This window comes from Sciurus carolinensis, chromosome 8 (genome assembly GCF_902686445.1).
Source record: "Sciurus carolinensis chromosome 8, mSciCar1.2, whole genome shotgun sequence".
NCBI classification, from domain to species: domain Eukaryota; kingdom Metazoa; phylum Chordata; class Mammalia; order Rodentia; family Sciuridae; genus Sciurus; species Sciurus carolinensis.
In genome coordinates this window covers 4734377-4753745 of record NC_062220.1, presented here as the reverse complement: position 1 = coordinate 4753745, position 19369 = coordinate 4734377, and the positions used below count along the sequence as shown (strand labels likewise).

At 40.8% G+C, this 19369-nt stretch overlaps 1 protein-coding gene across 1 annotated transcript in view; it reads left to right on the top strand.

The window, feature by feature from the left end:
- Actr3b (actin related protein 3B) overlaps window positions 1-19369 on the top strand; it is a 69005-nt gene that overhangs the window by 34512 nt on the left and 15124 nt on the right. The window contains 6 exon segments of the mRNA XM_047562270.1: window positions 5742-5837; window positions 7360-7467; window positions 10993-11086; window positions 11089-11135; window positions 13674-13854; window positions 15485-15576. Coding sequence (XP_047418226.1) covers window positions 5742-5837; window positions 7360-7467; window positions 10993-11086; window positions 11089-11135; window positions 13674-13854; window positions 15485-15576 — 618 coding nt within the window.

Genomic DNA, 19369 nt, shown 5'->3' with positions numbered 1-19369 from the left:
ACATTTTTGTTGTGTTAAAATATGTCTAATGTAAACTTGGCCATTTTTGAACCTGTGGTTTGATGGTATCAAGTGCAGTTACCACCCCTCGAGAGCCTTCATGTCTTCCCAGATTAAAACTGGTGAGCAGCTCCCGCCTCTCTGCCCAGTCCCAGCTGCTGCCATTGTTTTCCCTGTCTTGTGAACCTGATGACCAGGGACCCAGGTGTGTGCAGTGCTGCGGGTTGGTGCCCTGTGACTGGCTGGCTGTACCCAGCGCAGTGTCTCTGGGGTTTTCCACTTTGTAGTGTTGGCGCTTCCTTCCTTGGAGGCTGATGACTCCCCACTGTATGTAGATACCACATTTTGTGTATTCTTTGAACTTTTTCATGTAATTAAGGTAGGAAGCTTTTTATTTGTTACATTTGCAGCATATTTTTTCCTCAGTTAAATTTTTTTTTTTGGCTTGTTTTTTGTTTTATTTTGAGACAGGATTTCACTAAGTTGCTGAGGCTGATCTTGAACTTTTCATCCTCCTGCCTCAGCCTCCTGAGGTGGTGGGATTACCTGCCTGTGCCACTGGGCCTGGCTCATTGCCTTTCTTTTTTAGTTATTTTCTTTGGACATCTATACATTTTTAAGTAGTAAAGCCTATTATCTTCTGGTGCTTGTATTTAGTCTTCATCTGTCTGGGATTTATTTGGATCATTATTTGATATTGAACTTAAACCCAGAGAGAGTGCAGGGAGTCAGAGTGAACCTGATTCTTGGGATTTCTTTTTCTAAGGCTCGCTTGTGCATGTGTGTAACTGGGGATTTAACCCAAGTGCCCTTTGCCACTGAGCTACACTCCAGCCCTTTTTTATTTTTATTTTTTTGAGACAGGGTCTTGCTAAGTTGCTGAGGCTGGCCTTGAACATGCTTTTTTCCTGCCTCAGCCTCCTGAATTGCTGGGACTGTAGGCAGGCCACACTGTACCTGGCTTTGTTAGGTTCCCTTTTTGCTTCAGATTAAACAGGCAGCTCTTGACTGACAGAGAGGAAACGTTCCCTGACTGCAGTAGCCACTTTTCATTTCTTTCTTTTTTTCTTTTTTTTGGTACTGGGGATTGAACCTAGGGGTGCTTAACTGCTGAGCCACATCGCCAGCCTTTTTTAATTTTATATTTTAAATTTTGAGACAGGGTCTCACTAAGTTGCTTAAGGCCTTGGTAAATTGTGAGGCTGGCCTCAAATTTGCCATCTTCCTGCCTCAGCCTCCCAAGTCACTGGAATTACAGGTGTGCACCAGCATGTCTGACTGCTTTTCATTTCTTTCTGACCCTTCTTCTTTGATGCTGCCCTCTATGTTATAAAGTTGGCTTACAGTGCTTGGTTTTTAGGGTAAGAAACAATGTTATAAGGTCTCTTTAGTAATTGTATGTTATTTCTTCTGGTAGGAGATAAATCCTTGACAATTAGCCCTGATGTTTATGAAGCACTTTCTATATGCCCGTTTTCTATATGCCTGTTTTAAGTATTCATAAGTATTGATTCATTTTTCTAATCCCATCCTCTGAGGTAGGTTATATTATTAGTATGTTTTTCAGATTGATAGGTGATGCTTTAAGAGATTCATATGGACAGATACTGTTGGAACCTGCACGTACTACTCATGTGCTTTAGTGAAAGTAATCTAAAATAATATTCACTAACATTGGTAGTGCCAACTATGTTTTGGACACTTTACAGATATTAGGAAATTTAATCTTCTTTGCATTTTTAAAATTCTTTTTAGATATACATGACAGACTGTATTTTGACATATTATACATACATGGAGTGTAACTTCCCATTCTTGTGGTTGTGCATGGTGTGAAACTACACTGGTTATGTGTTCATATATGAACCTAGGAAAGTGACGTCTAATCCATTCTACTATCTTTCCTACTCCCATCGCCCTCTCTTTCTCCTATTCCCCTTTGGCTACTCCAGTGAACTTTTCTTTCCTTCCCTTCACTTATTATGTGTTAGCATCTGCATATCAGAGAGAATATTCCACCTTTGGTTTTTGGGATTGGCTTATTTCACTTAACATGATATCTTCCAGTTTCATCCATTTACCAGCAAAGGCCATAATTTCATTCTTTATGGCTGAGTAATATTCCATTGTGTATATATACCACATTTTGTTTATCCAGTCATCTATTGAAGGGCACTTAGGTTGCTTCCATAGCTTAGCTATTGTGAATAGAGTTGCTATAAACATTGATGTGGCTGCATTACTGTAGTATGCTGATTTTAAGTCCTTTGGGTACATCCTGAAGAGTGGGATAGCTGGGTCAAATGGTGGTTCCATTCCAAGTTTTTTTTAAAAAATTTTTTGGGGGTACCAGGGATTGAACTCGGGGACACTCACATCTCTAGCCCTATTTTTTAAATTTAGAGACAGGGTATCACTGAGTTGCTTAGCACCTGCTTTTTTTTTTTTTTTTTTTTCCTGAGGCTGACTTTGAACTCTCAATCCTCCTGCCTCAGCCTCCTGAGCTGCTGGGATTACAGGCGTACACCAACATGCCCAACTCCATTCCAAGTTTCCTGAGGAATCTCCATACTGCTTTCCAGAGTGGGTGCACTAGTTTGCGTTCCCACCAGCAATGTATGAGTGTACCTTTTCCCCCACATCCTCACCAACATTTGTTGTTGCTTGTATTCTTGATAATTGCCATTCTGATTGGAGTGAGGTAGAATTTCAGTGTAAGGAAATTTTATATTAATTGCACTTGGAGTTGGGCACATTAAAATAAGTACTGTGTTGTTGAGTGCCTTTTAGGTCCTCTACTTGGAGTCTGCTTTTGAGTATGATTTCTTGTTTTTTTCTCCCACCTTCTGCGGTTGCCCTCTGCCTTCCATCCACGGGAGGTACTGGATTCTGATTACAGCGACTGCAAGAGCACCGCCTGGTAGTTGGAGTTTTGTGCCAGCTGCTGCCCCAGAGTCTGAACTGAAGTGCTGGCCTAGCTGGTGGGTGGGTCTGTTGGTGTTTCTTAAGAGTGGTACACAGCAGTGCAGAGCCAGACAGGTGCCTGGAAAGCCCTCTGTCTGTCCCCTTCTGCCCCTGGCCCCAGAGGAAGTGCCTCGTCAGCTGGTTGCTCATCTTGTAGAGGTGAGGGTGTGCAGACCTGTGGGTTAGACATCAACTTTAAAAAATTTTTTTAAATACAAATGGTAACTAAATAAACCAAACACCTTGAGATTTTTCTTTTTCTTTTTAGTGGGGAGGGGTACCTGGGATTGAACTCCGGGGCACTTGGCCACTGAGCCACATCCCCAGCCCTATTTTGTATTTTCTTTAGAGACAGTATCTTACTGAGTTGCTTAGCACCTCAATTTTGCTGAGGCTGGCTTTGAACTCTTGATCCTCCTGCCTCAACCTCCCGAGTTGTTGGGATTATAGGCATGTGCCACTGCTCCTGGCAAATTTTTTATTTAAAAAGTCTTGGTTTAAATTGTAAAAAATGAATCAAAACGACTCTAAGATTTCATCTCACTCCAGTCAGAATGGCAATTATCAAGAATGTAAGCAACAGTAAATGTTGGTGAGGACGTGGGGAAAAAGGTTCACTCATTCATTGCTGGTGGGAATGCAAATTGGTGCAACTATTATGGAAAGCAGTATGGGGATTCCTCAGAAAACTTGGAATGGAACCCTCATTTGACCCAGTTATCCCACCCCTCGTTTTATACCCAAAAGACTTAAAATCAGCATACTACAGTGATGCAGCCACATCAATATTTGCAGCAGCTCAATTCACAGTAGCTAAACTATGGAACCAACCTAGATGCCCTTCAGTAGATGAATGGATAAAGAAAATGTGTTACATATATTTGATGGGATATTACTCAGCTTTGAAGAAGAATGAAATTATGGCATTTGCAGGTTAAATGGATGGAATTGGAGAATATCATGCTAAGTGAAATAAATCAATCCCCAAAAAAACAAAGTCCAAATGTTTTCTCTGATTGAGGATGCTAATTCACAATAAGGAGGGGGTGGTTTAGGGAAGAATAGAGTTACTTTAGGTAGAGGGGAGTGAAGGGAGGGGTGAGGATATGGGGATTGGAAGGATAGTAGAACTAAACAGACATTATTACCTTATGTATGTACATGACTGCATGATTGATGTAATCTGCAACATGTGCAATCAGAAAAATGAGAAATTATACCCCCATTTATGTATGATATATCAAAGTGCATATGCATTCTACTGTCATGTATAACTAGTTAGAACAAATTAAAAAAATAAAAAAAAAGTAGGAGTGGCCCTACCTTGCTCCCATAGTTCAGAGAACATTTTTGGCAGTTACTTCCTATTTCTGCTACAAATTTCTTTTAAGATTTCCTTTTATCTGTAACAATTCTATTTTTTACATCCTATATTAAATGCCTTGTAGTATTCTTCCTCCCATCCCTCTAATTCAGTGTTTTTCAAATTTTCATATCTGAGACTTCCACCACACACACATATACAGTTACTTTCTTAGTACCTAGTCTGCTTATTCCTACCGGTCAAGGAGATTTTGTGGTTTTCCCTTCCACAGTTACATATTTTATGAGGGGGATGGGTAGGTTCCTTGATACAGATTTTTCTCAAAGCGCTCAGAGTCCTTACGAAAAGGATGGCAAGGGCTGGGCATTAACCTGTCTCCTTACCCCCTCCCTGGATCCCTGCTCCCTCAAGAAACAACACCTGATCAGTTTTCCCATCCATCAGAAGTATTTTTAATTGGGATATAACAAACTTTTGGTCTCATTTTTTCTACATTAAAGTTAAACTTTTTTTATGTTCTAGCTTTTAACTTAAAGGGAAATAAAATCTAGTATAATTAATATAAAAAAATTGTAAGAAATGCAAAAGTTGTAAAATTCACCATCTTAGTCGTTTTTATGTGTGCAGTTCTTTCCCTTCCCCACCCCTGTTTTCATTACAGATTGTTGATATAAAAGAATATTTGACTGCAACTGGACAGCTTTCTTTTCTTTTCTTTTTTTTTTTATTGTAAACAAATGGGATACATGTGTTTCTCTGTCTGTACATGGCGTAAGGCATACCATTTTGTGTAATCATAAATTACATAGGGTAAACAGCTTTCTTTTCTATTCAGCAGTTTATGTAGGGATGGTTTTTTATCACACATATAGCGCTTATCTTTTTAAATTGCTGCAAAGTATTACATTTTATGGGTTTAGCATCATTTATTTAACCAGTTTTTGGTGATGAGTGCTTAGATTATTTCTGATCTTCTGATAGTGTTGACTTTGGGTCTTTTGAACCCATCTGTTTCAGATGGGTCTCTGACCCCAGGATGTAATTTTATTTTATTTTTTTGGTGTTAACTAAGGAAGGTTTTCTTTTTTTTTTTTCTTGGTACGGGGGATTGAACCCAGGGTGTTCTACTGCTGAGCTGTACCCCCAGACCTTTTTGTACCCTGAGTGCCTACTTGGGGTGTTCAGTGTTACCAAAGACACAGTCTCCCTTTCTGTAGCTTGTTCTTGTTTGGGTGGGTCCTGAGAAAAGAGGCCTCAGAAAGGTCTTCACTCTGCCATGTCAAAGTTCTTACAACCTGTAGATAGTTCCTTAAATTAGTCACTTTAGGTGTACATCGATTGTAAATTTAGGCAGTTGTATAATATCCTTGCTAACATGCTTTTATGTTAGAATTTATAATTCTGATGTCATTGCATGAAATTTGGGTGAACACAAAATAATGTTTTCTTACAGACAGAACCTCCACTGAATACACCAGAAAATAGAGAATATCTTGCAGAAATTATGTTTGAATCCTTTAATGTACCAGGACTCTACATCGCAGTTCAGGTAAAACAAAGTTATTTTTGTGTTTCCCAAAGAACCTACCTGTCTGGCAGGGGAAGAAGCAGAAATTTCAAAGGTCCACTGTTAAGAGTTGTGCTGCAGTTTTTCCTCTTCCCACTCCCTCAACACACATGCGTGTGCCATTCAGTTTGAGCTAAAGCACTATAGAGACTGCTCCATGACTGATTTAAATATATCTATAACATTGTTATATGTTTGTCTGACTTTGTCTTTTTCCATGAACAGTCTAGTGTATTTTCCTCTGAGTGACAAGATAGGAGAGTCCTCTTTTTAGCTTCTTTCACTTATTTCTGATCAGAAAACAAAACAAAACAAACAGGTGCTATAGGCTCTGTTGAAAACCAGAGTGAGTACTGTGGAGGCCAGTGCTCACTTGCTCCTGTGCGTCCTGCTGTGCCATCCTGCTTCCAAGAGACTCCAGGCTCCCTGCACCTTGCAGAACCCTTCAAAATGACTTTTTCTTTTGCGATTTTATGTTTTTCACCTTATACAGGGGAATGATTGAAGTAGCTGGGAATAAATAAGATGGGTATGTCTCAAGTATTTTCTGCATGATACCTCTAAGAAAGGCAGGAGGAGGCATTTCACATACAAATTGATTTTGGGGAAACTCTCTTCTGTATCTCGAGGTGATGCAGAGCACCTAGTAGCCTAATAAAAGCCCTGAGAATTCCTGAGTTGAAGGAATCTGTTTATTCTAGCACTTATAAGTTTATTTACCATACACCTTTCTCTCCCGAGTTGTTCAAGTCCATGAAATACGGAGACACTTTAGAAAAGTGTCTATGCATGCAAAGTAGCCTCTGCATCAAGTTCACCTGGAGCGTTTTTTAAAAGTAAAAATCTTAGACTTCATCTTACAACAGATTTTTCTAATTTCTGTGCTTTGGACCAGACAGTTCCTTAATTAAGGACATCCTGTGTGTTGCAGGATGTTTAGCAGCAGCCCTGGCCTGTACCCACAGGCAGAGCACCAGCAACTTCCTCTCCTTTGGCAGGTGTGAATGTGAAAAAGGGCACCAGATGTTGTCAGTGTTCCCCAGGCAACGAAGCTGTGCCTGGTTGAGGACTAGGGTTTGAGAACCACCATCCTGGATCTGCCAGAGAGAATTTCTGGGTGGGAGATCTAGTCATGTGTATTTTTAAAAACTCTATGAGTGATTTTACTGCAGCCAACCTGTGGTCCCATGTGAGTCAGTGGATTAGAAATTGAAACTTGATTCTATAATGAAAGTCCTTTTTTACTGGCTTTTTTACTGGCTTTGTAAAATTTTAGATTTAATTATTGAGAATGTAATTCCTAGAGTTTAAGTACATGAAGTTTTGCGTTCATTGCCTAAGTTGGAATTGAGATTGTGGAAAAGGGAGATGGAGGATAGGGAAAGGAAAGAATCAGACACATTCAGAAAGGAGGAGTTTATTGGTGGAAGCTCAGGCAGTTAGGCAGAGCTAATGCCTGAGGTCTTCTCTCAGAAGGTACTGATGCCTTCTGTCTTCTCTCCAGGCAGTGCTGGCTTTAGCAGCCTCTTGGACATCTCGACAGGTTGGCGAGCGTACACTAACAGGGATCGTCATCGACAGTGGAGATGGAGTCACCCATGTTATCCCAGTGGTAAGCATACTGATTCATGTTTTACTCTGAGGCCAAATACCTGATTTGAGATTAGGGAAGCAGTTAAAACAAACAAATAAGCCTAACACTTTTGGTAGTTAAAATACCACTTCGAAAGTACTTATAAAGGGTAACAGGAGTTTTAAAAACCCAGTTATGTAGGAAAGAATGCAAAAGATGTTCAAGATTTATGGCTTTCGCAGTTTTAAAAGTGTGATGGTAGATTTTTCCAGTCGGAACATCAGCGGTTGTTTGAGATTTCCTGAGGTTTTGCTTGGTTCCGGGATGATTTGATGAATAGAAACATTTCCTGGCTTATGATCCTGAGCTGTTGGGAGGTAGATGTCATTTTGGACGTCAGCTTTGTAGGTGCACTGCATGCCCATGTGGAAGGTTATGTCTGTGCTCTTCAAAAACATGTGAGTGGGGTTGGGGTGGTGGCTCAGTGGTGGAGTGCTTGCCTAGCATGCGTGAGGTGCTGGGTTTGATTCTCAGCACCACATATAAATAAATGAATAAAATAAAGGTCTATCAACATCTAAAAAAAAATAAAGAGATGTGTATGACCTTAATTGGCTCATGCTTTAGAAAATTTGCTTGTTGCTTTTTAAATTTATTTAAGAACAAAGAAGGAGAGGTGGCATATTTTGACTTGCAGAAGGTTCTGCAATAGCTCTTTTTGGTTTTGATTTTTTAAAAAATAATATGTAGGACTGGGGATACGGCTCAGTTGGTAGAGTGCTTGCTTCACATGCACAAGGCCCTGGGTTCAATCCCCAGCACCACCCAAAAAAAAAAAAAAAAAAAAAAAATGTAGTCTTCCAGGTCTTAAGAGACAAACAGGCTCTGTAATAGCTCTTTTTGGTTTTGATTTTTTTTTTTTGAAACAATATGTAGTCTTCCAGGTCTTTTCTTAAGAGACAAAACAGGTATACACACATGCACATGTGCATATACTCATTTTAAGCAAAATCAGAATATTCTGTCTGATTTTGTATTCTGATTATATAAATCCTGAAGTTATATTTTGCATGTTAATTTAATCATATGTTTTCCCTTTATGATCAAAAGGGAAGTGACTCCTAATTCCAGATTTTGAGAAACTTGTATTTTTCTTTTGGTCCAGTGAATTATTTAAAATTAGATTTTTTGAAAATCATTTGGTTATCCGGTGGTAAGTCAGGTTTATTCCTGTTCATCCTCCCTCAGGTCTCCTCAGTAACCATGGTTACTGGTTATGTATTTTACAAAATAAGTTTTCTGCATATATGCGAATGGGTGTGTAATTATACCTCCTTTTAAAAATGCAAATTAGGGTTTTAAAAAAAAATCATTTACTTTAACTGAAAAAATAGTCACTATTTCGTTTCAAGATGCTGAAGGAATGATGTCCTAATGTTGTAATGCTTTTAATACCTTAAAGGTGAAGATCACGGTGTTGGAAAGGCTTGGTGACTGATGTGCCTGCAGTCAGGAAGGGAACCCACTCCCCCTACCAGGGTGTCCTCTGCACGGGGAAGAGGAGTGTGAGCTCCCTCCAGCACTGTGCACTGATTGCAAAGCCCCACTGTGTGAATTGCTGGGAGCTGCTAGTGTCGTCCTACTTAGGAAAGCGGAGCCCTCTGCTTTCTGACGTGGTGCCTCCAATGTTTCAGTCTGCAGTGAGATCCAGGACGAGGTGCTAGGGGCACAGGGGCTGCTTCCCTTTGCTTCTTTGTCTGTTTCATACCTCTGGTTTAGGAAAAGAAATGAAAACACATTTTACATAGTGTTCAGGACCACAGAAGTTGGTTTTAAAAACTTTTACTGTAAATTGGTTCATTTTCTTCCCCCAATTACAAAATTGATTACTGAAAGTTTGGTTAAAATATAAATAAAATCAAATTACCCATAAACCACTCAGAGAACCAATTGTACTTTTGGTTATGTAGTCTTCTAGGTCTTTTCTTAAGAGACAAACAGGTATACACACATGCACATGTGCATGTACACATTTTAAGCAAAATTAGAATATCCTGTCTGATTTTGTATTCTAATTATATAAATCCTAAAGTTATATTTTGCATGTTAATTTAACCATATGTTTTCCCTTTATGATCAAATACTCTGAAAAAATATCTAATAATGACATAGTGTGGGCATGGCATAACTCACTGGTTCATGTTTCTGGTGTTGGACATGGATGGAGCACGTCTTGATGTTGTACTGACACTGGCACTTGTCACTGGTTAATTTTAGAAAATGTTACCATGTGATTTATAGAGTAAACTGTGTTAGGAAGGTACCATTTTATGGGTTCAGGTTGATCTTTATTATTTTAATAACTTGGACGTATCTTTTATCTCCACCTTTAAATATTTTATAAATACTTGGACTCTGCTGCAAGGCCATATCTTCTTTTGCTTCTAGAAATTAGATACACCAGAAAAAACATAGGAAGAATTCTGTAAGTTGTCCTTGTGACTTAGCTGCATCCAGTGTGTTGGGGGTCAGAGTCTGTGGGGCACTTCTTTGCTCCTGGTCTCTGCTGGGCATGTGGCACAGAAGCTGTGAAGTGCTGCAGCCTGAAGCCTGGGGGCATCTTTGTGTGGTGATATCATGGTGGGCAGTGCCTGCTCTCCCCAGGACCACCTCCCCACCACACCCCAGCAGAGCAAGCTGGACCACATCCGTGGCTTCTGTGGCAGGTTTGTGCCCGCAGAGGGATGACAAGGGAGACTTGGGCCCCTTGCCCCTGTGGGGGTGTGGAACTGGCTCTTCTATCGAGGAGTTGCAGAGTCATAGTGGTGTCCCTTCCTGGCCCTTGACAAACATGGCTTCACTGACTCAGGAAGGCAGTGGAGAGAGTCCAGCCCTGAGCCATGATGTAGTGTTCAGTTAACTAACCAGAATTGTTTCTTGGTATGGTAAATGAAACTTTTTTTTGAGTACTTAGTACATATTATAAAATAGTGCTTTGTGTTTGGCAATCTATACTGTAAGTGCCCTCGGGTATCATTTGCTTAGTATTCTAGATGCAGATGCTGAGGCCGAGGCGTGTTCACCTTGTCAGTCACGCAGCTAACAAATGTGGAACTGGGACTTGAACCTCAGACCTGTGCACTTCACCACACTGTTGACTTTTACATATAAGTAGATTTGTAGTTTACGATGCATAAATAAAGCTTTCTCCTTTGGTTAAAGAGGAAAAAATCCCCAGTGGAGTTACCGTTCTCCCAGACAGCATTACAGTTAGAAGTGAACTGTCCTATTCAGTTGCACCCCATGTTCCTAATGACATCATTTGGGTTCTTATGAAGAACCTCTGCTATTGGAGTAATTTCCAACTTTAAATAGTAGTGGAAGTGCACATGCGGTCATTTTGAAGGACCTCCAGAACTAGTGTGTGGAGTAGCTCAGTAGGTGCTGGCTGTGCCAGGCAGGGGCAGGCACAGAAGCTTGGGCTGGAGATCTTGTGAGTGAGTGCATATGGTTCCTGACTGTAGGCCACTTACGTGGGCTGTTCTGCTTCCTCTTCTTCTCCAGGCAGAAGGGTATGTCATTGGAAGCTGCATCAAACACATCCCGATTGCAGGTAGAGATATTACGTATTTCATTCAACAGCTGCTAAGGGAGCGGGAGGTGGAATCCCTCCTGAGCAGTCACTGGAGACCGCAAAAGCCATTAAGGTAAAAACAGATGGGAAACTGGCTGGTTGGGGGTGGTGTCTGGACACTTGCCCTTGGTGCCATCATTCCTGCTCCTTCCTTCCTTCCTCCCTGTCCTCTCCTCTCCCTTGCGTGTGGACCTTGGTTTGTTTACCATTGAGTTAGGTGGGTTGAGGGCTTTGGGCTCAACCTCAGAACCTCTGTTGAGGCTCTGTGAATAACAGCTTGATAACTGGTGCAGAGCCACCAGCGCATGTAGTACAGCTCTGTTTAATCATAGCCAGTTAAACAACCTTCAGTTAGCTGAACATTGCTTCCACGTCTCCCTCCATGCTTTGATTTAGAATTAGGAGTTAAATCACAGCAGCAGCAGTGACCACCAGGAATCCAGTGGAGCCTGCCATGTTTGTGAACATTTCAGAACAACGCCATTCTAGGATCCAGAACCATTAAACAGTTCACCTGTACTGGTGGACCCTGGTTACCATAATAGAAAAGTCAACATGCAGTTTTAGAATTTAATACAATTAAAAGAAAAATGGCTTATTGGGCCTTATTTGGAATGTCAATTTGATCCAGTCTATTAGTTTAGCCTTATTTTTTCTTTTCAGGTTGCACAATCAAGACATTAAAAAAAAAAAAAAAAAAAAGATTAAATTGCAAAAAAAAAAAAAAAGTAAGAGGTCCCTGGTAAGCCAGATCTAATTACTATGCAGATAAGTAGGGAAGGACTTCATTTTTGGAGAAGAATTTAAATGTGGGGGTGTGCCCAGTGGCCTTGAGCATCTCCTTTCTCATACAGCTCATAGTTGCTGAGCTATAGGGGAGTCACTGGTGGGGGTGCTAGTTGAATCTAGTACTTTTCTTCCATTTGAGCACCTCATAACTGGCTGCTTGATTGGAAGAACCAGAATGATTCCCAAGTTTTGATCTATACTAGATAAAAACAGGCATTTTTTAGGGCGAGAGATGGGGGAGGCAGGTATAGGGAAGCTCTTGCAAGTAGGATGCTACCAACCTGACCTCCCTGGGACTGAAGTTTCCAGGGACAGGGGCTCAGCACTAACGTGATGAATCCTGAGGAAACGAGAAGAGTTAGTCCCTTCCTCTCTGGGGAGGTTTTCAGAAGACTCTTTAAAAAAAAAAAAAAAAAAAAGACTGAAATATTCCCAAGGTTTTCCCCTCTTTTCTTTACCTTTCTTCAGTGGAACACAAATTTGGATATTTGATTCGACCTTCCTTGCCCCTCACATCTGTTTCAGATGTGAATCAGAACTGAACTCCTGCTCCTGATGCCCAGGGTCACTCTGGGAGTCTGAGTGTTCCCTTTCTCAGTCAGCGTTCCCAAGCAAGCAGTACCACCCATGAGGTGCCTTCCTGAGCCTCACACTGGGTCTTGACTTTATTCACTGTCTCTGTGTTTCAGTTTTGACCCTGAGATCCAGGTATCCAGAAGATGGTATTAAAATATGTTAGAACTTAGGTATTTTAAGAACTTTAAAGTTAATGTTATGGAAATCCTGTGGAGATCCTTGCAAAAGGGCATTCCTTCCAAATTATATAGTGAGTGCCCCCTGGGGTGCAATGCTGTGTCCTGTGGCTGTCTCCTCCCAGGGAGGTTACTTTGAGAAACTGATAGCTAGATGTCACCTGCTGCTTTACTGAGTTGAGCTCTGTGGACCGGTGATCAGCGCAAAGATCCCAAGAACATGAGTGTCACCTGGTACTCAGGAAGCACTTTACACATCTCAAGCTGATTGTTGGTGCCAGACTAGAAACCGCTTACAGGGTCTCTTGAATAGCCACAGACGGGTGACTTCAGGCCCCCCTGCATGTCTCTGCTTTTCCCTTGTTCTGTGGAACCTGTCACCTTTTGACATACTGTGCTGTTTACTTATTGCGTCTGCCTGTTGCCTGACTCTCAGCTGGAGTGTCACCTGGCAGGGATCTGTGCATTTCATTCACTTGTGTATCCCTGGTGCTGAGACATTCAGTGAGCGTTTGTTGATCAAGTGACTTAGAATACCTGATCAGCAAGGTGCACTCTTCAGGCATGCAGCACTCTAGGTGCATGAACAACAGGTAGGTGGGCATCACTCCCTAGTGTCACACGTAGTTCAGGCATTAGGATGTGGACAGTGGCTGTGTTCAGCAGATTAGTGTGGTCCTCTGGTCCAGAGGCGGATCACAGAGAGTTGCCTGGGCAGGCATCAGATGGGGCACCTGAGGGAACAAGCAGAGACTGGATAGAGACAGGGTACTCTGCTATGTTATGGACACTGTTAGACAGTGTTTCACATAATAGGGCAACAAATTGAGAGAGCAAGGTTGAACTTCCTAGCTGAGTTTCAGAGAAAGCAGACTTACCTGTCCAAGTGTGGCGTGTCTAATGTGAAAGGTGGTAGAATGTGAGGCTGGATAGCACCTCCATACTGGAGTCAAGTTGTGGGCAGATCTGATTTCATGGGTGTGTTTAATGCATGGGGTTCCTGTGCATGTGTAGGGCAGAGACACTGGATAGGTGTTAATACCTGGTGATGTCTTTGTGTGCATATACAGGAGAAATACTGTTACATTTGCCCTGACATAGTCAAGGAGTTTGCTAAGTATGACGTGGATCCTCGGAAGTGGATCAAACAGTACACGGGTATCAATGCAATCAACCAGAAGAAGTTTGTTATAGATGTTGGGTATGAGAGGTTCCTGGGACCTGAATATTTCTTTCACCCAGAGGTAAGCTGTTGTTCTTCTGAGTGTGTGGAGTGCAGTGTGCATGGAGCAGTGCTGCCACCCGCTGTGTGTAAAGAGGAGTTTCCAGTAACAGTCCAGCAAGTGTGTGGGCAGTCCCGCTGGTTTGTCTGCTCATCTGATTGACTTTCCTCTTCATAGACTTGTCTGCCTTAATAGTTGAACTGGATTGTCCCTTGTTAAGATTAGGAGGAAGTTTAAGAGCACTAGAAGATAAGCAATTGGAATTGATCTCAGTTGGTAGGGGCATGGACTGATGACAGCTAGTTAAAATCAAGAACTGTATGCAGGTTTCCTCTTGTAAAAGTAGGACAACCACATAACCTTTTCACCTTTGTGATTGTCCTTCCTTATCCCAATTTCAACCCAAGACTGTTGGTCCTGCTGTGTCCCCTGATCATTTAGGTAAAGGTAAAGCTTCTGTCTGAGGGCTGACATTATTACTATTATTGAGTAGTGCACAAATTACAGATGTTATTATTTTAACTAGTACTCAAAAGGAATTATTAAACTTTTATAGAAAGCAGTAATTAAGGGGCAATATTCTAAGGTTTATATACAATGCATTTTATTTGTATTTTGGTGTATTTTCAGTTTATATTTAGTAGATTGCAAAAGTGCTGCCTATTATTAGATATATATATGTGAGCATTTTGTACAAGGAAATGGCACAAAGTGTATATCTTACATCTCATTGGTATTCTAATGAATAATAGTAATCACCTAATGAATAATATCCAGTGAATACCAACACTTTTGACGATATCAATTTACAGTAGACATTAAAACTAACAAATGTCTACTTGTTGGATGACTGGTTATTGCTTCCTTCTTCTGAGACTTGCACATTAAGGCTTTGCTTGATTTTTTTAATTTTAATTTTTAATTTTTGTTTTAGTTCTGTATGGACACAGTGCCTTTATTTATTTTTATGTGGTGCTAAGGATTGAACCCAGTGCCCTCACTTGTGCTAGGCAAGTGCTCTACCACTGAGCTACAACTTCAGCCCGCTTTTCTTGATTTTTAAAATAGATTTCAAATGTAGTTGAGTTGAATGACATATACTTTAGCTTTCATAAGTTAGCTGACAGAATTGAGTCTAAGGATGTGTACTCAGTAGTGCTATTGTTTGTGAGTTGATTTTAGAGCCTCCAACACCACATGAAGCAGGTTTAATGTCTCCTTGAATACTTCCCCTTCTATCTTAATTTTTCGTGTCATTGACATTCACAAGTGACCCTGTAGGTGCTGTCATGTCACGATGCTTGGACTCATGTTCTTTCCTTTCTCACTGCATGAGTCCTGCATGTGTGATGCAGGGCTGGTGCATATTGCTGCTTTTGGATATATATATATATATATATATATATTTTTTTTTTTTTTTTTTTTTTTTTTTTTTCAGTAAACCCACAGTCTCATCTCTGAGGAGACTCAGAACGTCACTTTGTGCACTTGTGATTAGTCACCTGTATTTCTTTTCTTTTGACATGCCTCATTCCAGTGTGATGTGTTTTCAGTTACAGTAAATTGTGTATTTGTTAGTTACTTTTTAGAAAGGCTGTTTGGTTTTGTGCTGCTTCAGTGAATGTGTAACATTTCTTTTGTATTTATGCACAATTTAGTTTGCCAACCCGACTTCATGGAGTCCATCTCGGATGTTGTTGATGAAGTAATACAGAACTGTCCCATTGACGTTCGTCGTCCGCTGTATAAGGTATAAGCTGCTTGGGTAAGGTACTTTGATTTTGTTCCTGAATTACAGTTCTGAGAAGGGTTACTCCTGTCACAGACATCCCCATTTCACCTGCTTCATGGGGTTTGTTACAGGCAGTGTAATTGTAAAAGAATACTTGGACAGGAGATAACTTAAATGGAATATGACTCTGTTATCTAAGATTTAACTTAAAATTTGTGTTCTCTTTTCTTCTAATTTGGCAAGCTGTATTTGAAGTTGGAAAATTTAGCCACGTATAACTTATTAGAAGATAAAATGATACCCCTCAGTACTTTCTGTGAGCTGGTCTTATTTCATGCATCTTTAGTGTCTGATGTGACACAGATGGATGTTAGGACTGAAATGAACAATCAGGTACAACATACTCATGGAATGTTTTTTTCCAAATTCATTGGTTGTCTGGAATTCTGAAATTGGCAGTGATAAAAATCTAATCTGGTTAGTATTGAACAAAAGGAGCTATTGCTGATAGCCAAATGCCAAGAACAGAAAGTGGTGGTGGGTCAGCCTTCCTGTGCTTCATTCACCTCCCATGAGTTCGTCTTGCTCTTCACCCTCAACTTTGTGGCTCACCACACACAGACTCAGGAGGCTGAATTTTAAAGAGGCGAGAATGAGGTTCCATGAAGACTCACTAAATTTTATCTTTACAGTGGAATTCTGTATAACCTTTAAAAGGAGGAGGTAAACCATTGTTAACCATTGTTAATTCAGATGAAAGGAGATCTATAACAGTATGTTGTAATGTGAAAAGTCACCTTATAAAATTTACATATAATATTTCATTTTATATAAAATACAGTTGCATATCTAACTCTTAAAATATCTTTGGTGGGTAGGATGAGGGATAACTTTTTCTTTTTTGTATTTTAAAATTATTTGAAAAATTTCAGTGAACATTTTTATAATTGGGAAATTATTTTTCCACATAGGTAACTTTTATGGTTGAAGGTAAATTATATTTTTGTTTCATATCCCCCCTTTTTTTTTGTGGTACTGAGGCTTGAATCTAGGGCCTCACATGCTGTGCAGGTGCTTTACCTCTGATCTGCATCCCACCCCACTCTCCCTGACTGCTCTTTTTGAAGTAGAGTCTTGCTAAGTTGCCCAGGCTGGCCATGAATTTGGGATCCTTCTGCCTTAGCCTCCCGAGTAGCTGGGATTACAGGTGTACACATTCAGGCCTGTCTTTGTTTCATATCCTTAATTTAAACACATCTCTCTTCCAATAAAACATACCAAGAAAGGAAACTATGAGAGACTGGCTACAAAAATTAAGAAAAAGAGTGTGTCTTGTCTATCACACTTCTTCAGTCCCTCTTATCATTGACTGTGTAGTTCTGTCAGTGAAAGCAAGGGTCAGGTGCATACTTTTGGAATAATGCTGTCACAGAGGTAATGTGCTCTTGTGATGGGTGAGAATATTCTCATTTGACAGTAGTTTCACTTATCTCCTTGGATTTTATAGAGTTTGAAGTAGCGGTAGTCTTGGAGGTGGTGTGGACTCAGCCCTTACTTAATGGATGATGACACTAAGCCCAGAGATAGGAAGGGCAGCAGGAACCTGAGGTGCCAGGTGAGCCGAAGCAACTTTGTCTTAGGCTTTTGTTGTCTTGTGATGGGGCAGATTCCTGACCTCACTGACATAAAAGGACCAGGTTGAGTAAACCAACACAGTGCTGTGTTGCTTGGAGGAGCTGAGAGTGTCTTTGCCTTTCCTATGTTGCTTGCAAAGCCCACCTGAAACAGTCTTCCTTCTAATAACTTTCCTGTAATGCCATTTCTTGGAATGATTAGGTCGTTAAGTAACATTGCTGCGCGTGCTGACCCTGCGCTCATGAAAGTGACCCAAGGCTAGCTAGCATAAAGGATAAAGTGTGAGTGCTGTAGGACACTTGGTCACATGTGTTTCCTTGGGGTGTGCTGCATCAAATGAGGCCATGCTTGCGAGTCAGGATGGATGTCCGTGCTGGAGAAGCTCCCTGGGGTGGGAGGGAATGAGGCTTATAAGAAGAGAAGAAACAAGGTTTGGGGAGGTGGTCTTTCTCCTTCGAGGCATATGGCAGGTTACTCTGTCTTGAGCCACCCTCTAGACGTTCCCACCCCAACTTTTCATCTGCTTTCTCCACACTGCCAATTGCTGATCCTAGAACACCTTAAAAGCTATGCATAGATAATTAACCCTGCTTATCGTTGTGCCTCTTAATTCTGTTGCTCTTCCCCCCAGTCACCCTGACTTGAGTGCTGGGAGGCACCAAAGACAACTGCGGAGTGGTCAGACCGCAGAGGTACTAGTGGTCACTTGGTGTCATGAGATGGCAAGATACTAGTTGGGTGAAAATGTCCTTTCAGAGCCATTCTTATAGGAGGTGTACAATAAAGAGTAGGAAGGATGATGTCAGCCACTGACTGTCCCTGTGTTTAGAGTGATTACCATGGGTGTTTGATGGATGTGTAAGTCAGCTGTTTCCTGTGGATCATTAGACTGGAGGAGGTAAGAAGAGAATCCATTGTCGATACATGGTTGAGCATGGTCTCAGCAGTGGTTCTGCTTGGGTGAAGATTGGGAGAGGTGGTTTAGCAAATACAGGGTATTTAACCTAGTTACTTGTATTTCCTAATAGATTTTAAAAGTTTCCGTTTGCACTGTCTGTGTACTCAAGGAGTGAGAGAACATGCTTCAACTTAAGGAGCAGTGTCAGCAGAGGTGGTTTCAGACTGACTTCTCTGAGGCTCACTATTCTCCAGGTATCACACTTTTATTCAGAAACAGCCTTGAGCTTCTTGTAGCCAAACAGATTTTGCTTGAAATTACATTGGTAATTATGAACTAAGCCAATTTGAGTTGCTTTGTAATATAACTGGACGTCTCTTTCTCTGTTCTGTTCGTGTGGTATCTGTTAAATTAGGGAATTTTACATGTGTGTGAGGTATGGTTCTTCAAGTGCTTATTTAAAAAGCTGAAAGTACTGAATAACTCTAATGGGAACCACTGCAAGCTAAATGTCATTAAAGTGATTCATGCAAATTATGATAATGCAGAGAAGGGGCAGATTATATTAATTAGAGAGGATCAGGTAGGCTTTGAGAAGGTGTCATCTGAGCCATTTAGGCATGGCCTGTGAGCTGGTGGGGGTCACCAGCCCAGTGTGGGAAGATCATGAAATCAGAGGGAAGTAGGGAGCTGGGAAAGAAGGCTCAGAGGGAGGACAGGGCATCAAGGAATGTCTCAACCTCTTTAGCAGGGATTGGAGGTTGTTGAAATTCTGTTCATTATGTTTGTCAAGATGATGTGAACACCTCTTGATACGGTTGGCAGGTTTTTCTGTAATAAATTACTTGAGTTGGGCATATTATGATTATCTTATTTCCTTTTAATCAGAAAACTATGTTGCGAAGCAAAAGATTTAAATACATTTTATTTCTTATTTATGTCAGATGAGTTCAAATATCTTTAATATTTAAAAACAAAATCAGGAAGTTTTATATCATTGTTCTTTTCACCCTTTTTCAGATAGGCCTTTTTTCGGATGCATTCTGGTTGAAGTCTAGCATGTGAGCAGATGAGAAGGTAGCTGCTTTGGTTTGGGCAGGGTAGCACGCAGAGGAGGTTTCAGAATTCTACTCTTTCAGTCCTAACTGCACATTCATATTCCCCCATAGCTTTTGATTGATACTTCTCCTAATATATTGAAATGGCAAGATATTTTTGTCTTACTGGAAATGGAAACCTGATGTCAGCAGTTAGTCATGGACTTGCCCAGTTGAAAGA